The 7,794-nt window shown below is 44.4% G+C and overlaps 1 protein-coding gene across 1 annotated transcript; it reads right to left on the reverse strand.

Moving 5' to 3' along the window:
- Window positions 1–874: 874 nt before the first annotated feature.
- Window positions 875–7,579, reverse strand: LOC119434694 (4 kDa defensin-like). The gene is made up of 4 exons (XM_037701784.2): window positions 7,456–7,579; window positions 3,133–3,217; window positions 2,416–2,475; window positions 875–1,207 (listed from the first exon to the last, which is right to left on the reverse strand). Exons 2-4 carry the CDS (start codon window positions 3,173–3,175, stop codon window positions 1,086–1,088), a joined length of 225 nt encoding a protein of 74 aa, XP_037557712.1. The 5' UTR covers window positions 3,176–3,217; window positions 7,456–7,579; the 3' UTR covers window positions 875–1,085.
- Window positions 7,580–7,794: the final 215 nt, after the last annotated feature.

Raw genomic sequence — 7,794 nt, forward strand, 5'->3', positions numbered from 1 at the left:
GAAGGTGCCGCTAGCGCAAAGAGAAGACACCCCATGCACTTACTCAGCGACAATCAGCACACCGTGTTCACGCATCACATGCACGAACAGCCAAGAGCGTCGAGTGAAAGGGCCCAGAAGACAGTTCGGCACAATCGTGTACTCATAAAACGATTAGGAGACGGATTTGCCTGACCTACTGTAGAAAGTGCTTCATCGCCGACGACACCAGCTGTACGGTTTGGGTACACGGCAGCGCCATAAATTTACACCAGAAAAGGCCGAGTGACCATGATCATTATTTCGCAGTTCGTATCACTCGCACGTGGAGAAAAAAAGAAGTTCTTCTAGTTACACGTTTCACGGCGAGGAAGTACCTATTTGAGGTGATGAGGTGCAGGCGAGGTTATGGATAAAAATGATCTCGAAAAATGGACAATGGGACTATAAACAAAGCGGTTCGCTGGTGCAGAGAGAGACAGAAAAAAGTGTAAAGGCAAGGAGCCTAACCAACAAGGAAAACGTGCTCTGCTACCATACACTAGTGTATGTGCACATCTTGCCGCTGTGGCGGGAAATGTCCCTGCATGCTTAACCGGTGATTGAGTGTTGGAGCCTACCGACCAGATGAGGAAAACAACGAGATGTGCTCCAAGCTCTACCATGTTGTAGTTTGGCTCAAGCTACCAGTGCATCATCTCAACCAGCCAAGAATATCTGTAACCAAAAGCTTTGATCTGCCCCCTTATTAACAGGAAACATCCGCGAGTCAAATTGCATACTTACTCATTCAACAGTTTTTTTAGCTCTCTCACTACGCACTCCGCTTGCGCGTGGCGTTGACAGTCAAAACCCGACATCTACTGCGGTAACTTTCCAATAACAACGTAAACAATCGCTACGCAGAATCTTTTATTACGAGTTCAGGGAGTACAATGCTGGTTATAGGAATGTTTCGACTAGCAAAGCAAATGGCACATTGTGGGCTGGCCGACGATGGCCCATAGCCAAATGTTATCACGCATTAACTCTATAAAAAGCGCACGCAGGAACAGATTTGTTGTCTCGATGGGCTGTCCGCCATTTCGGAACCGAGAGCTTGTTTTCTATTTGCGGTAGCAAGTGCAGGTCTGCTTGATGATCCCGGAGCAATATCCACCACGACGACCGATGCTACGGCAATGGCGATGACAGGCGCCCTGGTTAAGCGGACAGCCGAAACCCCGGCCTAGAATGAGAAGCAACAGAAACGCCTTTTGTTTATATCACGTTATTATCCCTGAAGTATAACCAACATAGCACTGTGTGGACAGCGCATGTTAGCGGCGAAACACAAGTGAAGAACAATTAAGAGCAGCGTACATTTCCATGAGCCCTCACCTGGAAACAAAGACAATTAGCACGCATAGCTATACATTTGCGAGCAGAACATCTTTCCGTGAATCTCCACGGTTAGAATTATTTCTCGCATAGAAATGTTGCGCTGTAACTTCTAGAGCGCTCAAACTTTCCTCCGGGAACATTTTCTGGAGAAGCTGTGTTGTGTGGATTTGACACTCGATATTACTTCTCTATAAGTATTTAACTTTTCTACATAGGTGTAGACTTTTGGTACAGAGGAAATAAAAAAAAAAGATGCTTATGAAACAATCCGCTTAATCAATTATAATTTAGACTGCAAGAGAACGAGCTGACTTACGTCGCGATGTACGCACATCGTCGTAGTGAAGGTAGTAATGATAGTTTCGCTACCGTAAAATCCAAATAGTGTGCTGGTAATAAATTGTACCAGGAAAAGTGTCATATTAAGCAATAAATAAAAAGCTAGAACACATTTTTAAGAGCGCGTGTGCGTTTGAAAGTGGAGATTTCTTTGTAGTTGTAGAAAAATATTAGTTTTCGCTAGTGCGTCTACACGTGATAGTCTTCGGTCACTGGAGTTCACATTTAATCGGTGAATATCTTTACACTGCCCATTACGCACTGTATCTTCGCTGTCGTTGTGTCCCAATATATATTTCTGCTCGATAACCCCTATAGCCACTGCAATTGTTGAGCAGTGTGCCTTTACTCAGACATTGTGCTTCTTCAGTGATTAATCATCCCATACTAATGAGAATATATGACTAATATTTGCTTACAGCACGTGCCTTTCAGTCAATGTGCGTGACTTATGACTCATGGTCAGGGGTGTTCAAAATGGCAGGGGTCCCTCTCACGCGAATTGTCAGACCGTGCTACATAATCATGACGATGTGTATACTTTGGAATCGTGTGCTTATAGTTTATGTTCATTAAGAAACTATTCTTTGGCCTTGCTTCTCGGCTAGCAATTTCCTTCGTAATGCCTCCTAAATACCTAAGACTTGCATGAACTTAGGTTCTAAAAGAAAACAAAAATAAAAGTTAGTTATTCCGAAAAAAAAGTACACTTACGGACTCGAACGTGGGCCACGTCGCTTTCCTCGCCTTGAGCAACCGTGGTGCTGATCAGTCCTGCGTATGCATGGCGATGTTTGTAGTATTTCCATGGCTTTCCAACATTGTCGTTTCCTAAAAACTGGCCGTTGAAGCTCTCGTTTAAACTTGTGTTATTGCTGATGGTTGCAGCGTGCTGCGGTTAATAAGTAGACATATCGCGGGTAGGGCTTTGTCGACAAACTTGAAAAATAAATATAATTATGTTGAGTTTTTGTACGTATTAAGCTCCTGAAAACTGGCGAACTACCACAGCAATATGATATGCAGTTCGACGTGTGATTCCTGCAAAATAAGCCTCATGCAGGATCGCGGCACATCTTCCAATTTGCAGAGTCGCTAAGCCGAACAAGAATGCCGCCGCTGCATTTATACTAAACGCAACTTCAAGGTGACAAAACAACAGATAATAATTTAGGAGCTTCGAGTAGCCGCTTATTTGTCGCGCCAAAACGATGCTCTGATTGCGTTGTTAGTTCACGTATACTTGTGAGGCAGCATAGCCAATTGCTCGAGTCACCAAGCTTATCCATTTCAGCGTTGTTCATTGGAAACTATGGCAAGAATGGGAAGTTAACCTTTATCTTTGTCTTGACAATTGGAAAATCTTTCACTGACGTATAGGTCAACGATTAACTAGCCACAAGCGCTTCGCAGACCTTTCAGCGTACTTACCAGCAACAAGAACGAAGACAAGGGCGACAGCCAGGACCTTCATTTTTGCAGTGGGGCTGATGACTTCGGCGAATTGGTGACGTCACTGCGAAATTCAGTAAGAAAAAGAGAACGCTTGATCTATGCTTTTCTCTTTGTGCCTTTTGTAGGAATAAGAAAAAAGTGGGCCCGTAAAGCGGGGACTGTGGGGCGACATCCCAAGGAAAATAAGGGAACATCTCTCAATACCCCCAATCCCCAGAAATATGCACCCGGAGTTTCACGAAGATAGAAGAATCGCAAGAGCGAGAGCTCTCCGGAAAAGATTCAGTAGTGCCAGGGACGTGGTCTATGTGGACGCGGTGGAGTACACAAATAGACAGAGTATGTCGATAGTTGCTACAAGTCTAGAGGGTGACTCCAGAGTTAGTGGCACTGTAAAAACAGGAAAGGTGGAGGTGGTGGAGGAGACTGCCTTAGCACTGGCAATAGCCTCCAGGGAGGCCAACATCATAGTCAGCGACTCCAAGACCGCGGTCAAGAACTATGCCAAAGGAAGAATCGCCCCGGAAGCGCTAAGAATTTTAGCCAACTTTCGAGAAGTTCGAGATGTTTACATAATATGGGCACCCGCACACTCCTCCCTTCCCGGGAACGAAATAGCGCACAACCTGGCTCGAGAACTGACGGACCGAGCAGTTGACAGGCAAATACTTGGAACAGAGAGAGACCAGATGACCAGCTTTACCGAGATCACCAAACACTATATATTGGGAAGGGCCCGTTTCCCCCCGGCACACTACTCGCTAAGTGGATGGCAAGCGACGGCATAGCACTTGTTGCAAACAGAAACATATCGAAACCCAATGGCCTACCACCGTTACTATCAAAAACTTTACATCGATAGATGCAGATTTTGTCAAGAAAGGGCGGACATACAACGTATGGTTTGGGCTTGTCCTGGGACACCCACACAGAGTAAAACACACAAGAACAGAGAGCAGTGGGAGACCATGCTGCTCAGCTTTGCACGGGAAGACCAACTTAAGACAATCCAGCAGGCCGAAGATGCAGCCAGACCCCAAGGGCTCGAGGCCGTCATCTAGGTAGAGATGCCCAGGTCTAATAAATCTGCTGTATAAAAATAAAGTTTATTCCTCCTCCTCCGTAAAGCGTGGCTGTGGGCTTTTGGAATTCGTCTGTGAACAACCGAAACGCCATGTTTTCTTCTGCAGCCTTACAAGGCAGGCACAATCCTTGTCTACTGCCGTTAAAATGAACAAGCACCTGCTCAACTCATTCGTTATGCATATATTAGGATAAGTAAGAGAGAAGTGGAAGCTTTCGTTTACGAATTTGTCTGCGAGGAAGAACATAAAATTCAGTGCCATTCCACTCCGTGAAGGTAGATGACCAGCGAAGCTGTGTATATGGTGATTGACCGTTCCTCCGGTGAAACGTTCGAAGGTTGTGGGATCGGGGCAACATGAACGGAACGGTTCGCATTTCTTTTCGCCTCGCGGTCCGGGCGGACAGCACGCTTAGGCTTGCCGTCCCCGGCCCACTCATCGTGGGTGGCCTCCTTCCGCCACCGCCGCGCCCATTTCCTTTTGTGTTCACGCCGTCGTTCTCGGTAGGCACGCTGTTCTTCCGACCGTACAACACGCGACCTACCCATGTCACAGTGAAAGCAGAACTGAGGAAATTGGCTTACGTTGAGCATGGTGTCATTAGACATAAGATTGGTAGCCAGTAGCTTGAATACGCAGGATGGCGTACGAGTGTATGGTGCAAATGTAGACATGGCCGACGCGAGTCGAAGTGTAGTATCTTAATAAGTGTAGTAGCTTAATATTTGATACGGGTTGTATTTGGACACGAGATAATAAGCATATTTTTTCAAGTTGGTGGAGTGCTTGAAGCCTGCTCCACCTCCACCTCGCTAGGTAATGCACTCTCCGGGAATTTTGGTATACGGACATCAATCCGGTGGAAACTAGCCATTTACAGCTTCGCTGTAAAACTGAAAGCGCATGCTTGCTCAACATATACATGCCGCGATACTAGTTTCGTAAAGGCAGAGTCGGCTCATGTTGATGTGCATGCCATGAGGAAATTATTTCCGCGAATTCTCGCGTTAAGAGTCCATCTATGAACCCCAGGAAGCGCTTAATCGGTACAGACATGTGCTTAACGAACGTGTACCGTTATACATCAACATATGCGTATTTCAACTATATAAATACTATAAATACTGTGATACATAGAATAACTTATAATATTATAATACATATATTACATACTAAAATACATATAAATACTGTAATTTGGGGGAAGAAGTAGATGCTATTTGAACTTTAAACATTTCATGATTTGACGTATACTGTGTATTTTTTTGTGACATAGTAACTTGCATCGCTTTGTCTATGCATGAACAATTTTCGCATGAGCATGATGGTCTCAGCGTACAATATACTTTATCTGTTTCCAGTTAGAAATCCTTGATTAAATTTTTGCGTAGAGGGCCTCAGGGCCCTCATTAATCGAAGGAGTCCCTTCAAACCATCCACTTAGTGACCGTATGTGACCCTGTGAATAATACACCTGTCTGTGTGTCCAGCGTGCCTTTGCTCTGTCTCCCCTCATTTTCTATTTCTCCTCAACTCCTTCCATTTTACTTATTTATTTTTATTTATTTAAAGAAATGTTGCAGAGAACAGCGCTCATGCAGGAGGTGCAATACAAAATAAGCACGATAAAATATTTATGCCACAAATAAAAGTGAAAATTGCTAACTGCTATAAGTTCCAGAAGCCACCGCAACAAGAAAATAGTGATGTAGGTGGAACTATATGTGATTGAAAATACCTTGGGAATGAACACAATAAAAACATTAACCAGAAGTATATAATAACTACAGGGACCACGAAAAAAAAGAGGGGGAGGATGGAGGTTATACAGGAGGTTATACAAGGAACATCATCCAGGTCACGAATGAGCAAGATGCAGTCAGGTGACACATTTTTGCAGCCAGTAATGGTTTCCGCAAAGAATGTGCATATAAATAGATTTGTTCTGGCAAAATAAACAGTCAGACAGCGCGGGTGCGTGTGTCGAATACGTCGTGAGGTGAGTAGCGATGAGTAAGGTTTAGGGTCGAGCCGAGCCACTCCTCAGTGATCTCCTTGCATTTCTTTGCTACCGTGAACTTCCGGTAAATATTTCGGTCCCTCTTGCTTGACGTATTGCAAGTAGGGGCGACCATCTCTGTTCTTATTTCTCGAACAAAGAAATGTCATTTGGTCACTTCAGCACTTAGCAGTTGTGAAATTTTTGCTGGAACGCGAAGTCCCATTTAATAAAACAGTTCAGGTGTATACACTACGCTTCGTGTATTCGCGAAAGGATTGGCCACTGCGCAGCAATAACTGATATCTTTAAATCGGACAAAAAATTTCCTCTTAGACTTATACGTAACCTTCAAGAATGAGTTTATTTCGGGTGCAGTTGATAACTAAGAACATGTTGAAGCGTTCTAAAGTGTGATTTGATCATCAAAAACGAAATTCTGGAGCTATGAAATGCCCTAATAATAGAGACCACAATTCCTTTACATAATAATGAAAATTAAGCTTCTGGGTATAGCCTGAACACTGTCAAAGTGTCAGGCCTGAAAGTTCGTTAGGTTAACCCATAGGACTGTTTTCTTTCTTTTTTTTAATTATGGCTCTTACAAAAGACGAGGACAATGCTCGAGAGGCGGGAATGTTTTACGAAGTCTGCCTCAGTGGTCAAGGCCAGCTGGCTCTAAGGACAACAACCCCACGCTAAAATTGGGGTCACCACCGCCCTACTTAAAGCTGCTCGAAAGCGTCGCTACTAAATTCAGTGCAAGAACACCTGTGTGTTTGCTTATTGTTGGAATGCAGAAAATGTATCAGTATATATTGCGTTGAGTAGGTCCCGACCGGGTTCACTGCATTCTTGTTCTGCGCATCTTTTTCAGCGTTATGTGATAAGCTAAGATCGTCTATGCGACCTGCACGCTGATTCGTAAAGAACAGATTACAAGCCGTCAAAATAAAATGGAAATGTAGAGGATTCATTGTCCTAAAACAGCGCTTTCTTCTGCATAAAAAACGACAAACCAAAACCTAGTTTGATCTAAAGTCAAGTGTCCACGACATAAATGTGCCAAACGCAGTATAATCCGTAACGCTTTTTTGTTGTTAAATGTAACTATGGTTTGCAGGCTTCCTTTTAGACTACGCTTGTTATGGTGGCTCACCCACGACGAAAACAGAAGAGTCCAAATGAAAACCGACAAGGTACAAGAAATCTCACCGTGTTCAATGGTGCCGCAGGCTCAATCAGTGATTTCGTTGCTGTCGCGGAACGGTTTTTATATCCAATGCAAACGGAAGTCAGGAGGAAAGGCGCGCTGATTGGTGGCTGGATTTTCCCAGCAGGAGGTGCGAAGAATGACTGCAAGGTTGCACACTGCAGCAGAAACTCGACGCCCGAGGTACAACGAACACAAGCTTGGACGTCAGCAGCGCCGAAGTGCTGCTGTCAGGAGGCCTGAGCAACAATCCTACTCGGGTGGCGTAAATTTAAACTCTCATGTAACTCCCAACATATGCTGAGCGCAAGCTTTTCTTTGAGCTCACCTGCGTTTTCTTG

This window comes from Dermacentor silvarum, unplaced genomic scaffold, assembly GCF_013339745.2.
Source record: "Dermacentor silvarum isolate Dsil-2018 unplaced genomic scaffold, BIME_Dsil_1.4 Seq172, whole genome shotgun sequence".
In the NCBI taxonomy this organism is placed as follows: Eukaryota; Metazoa; Arthropoda; class Arachnida; order Ixodida; family Ixodidae; genus Dermacentor; species Dermacentor silvarum.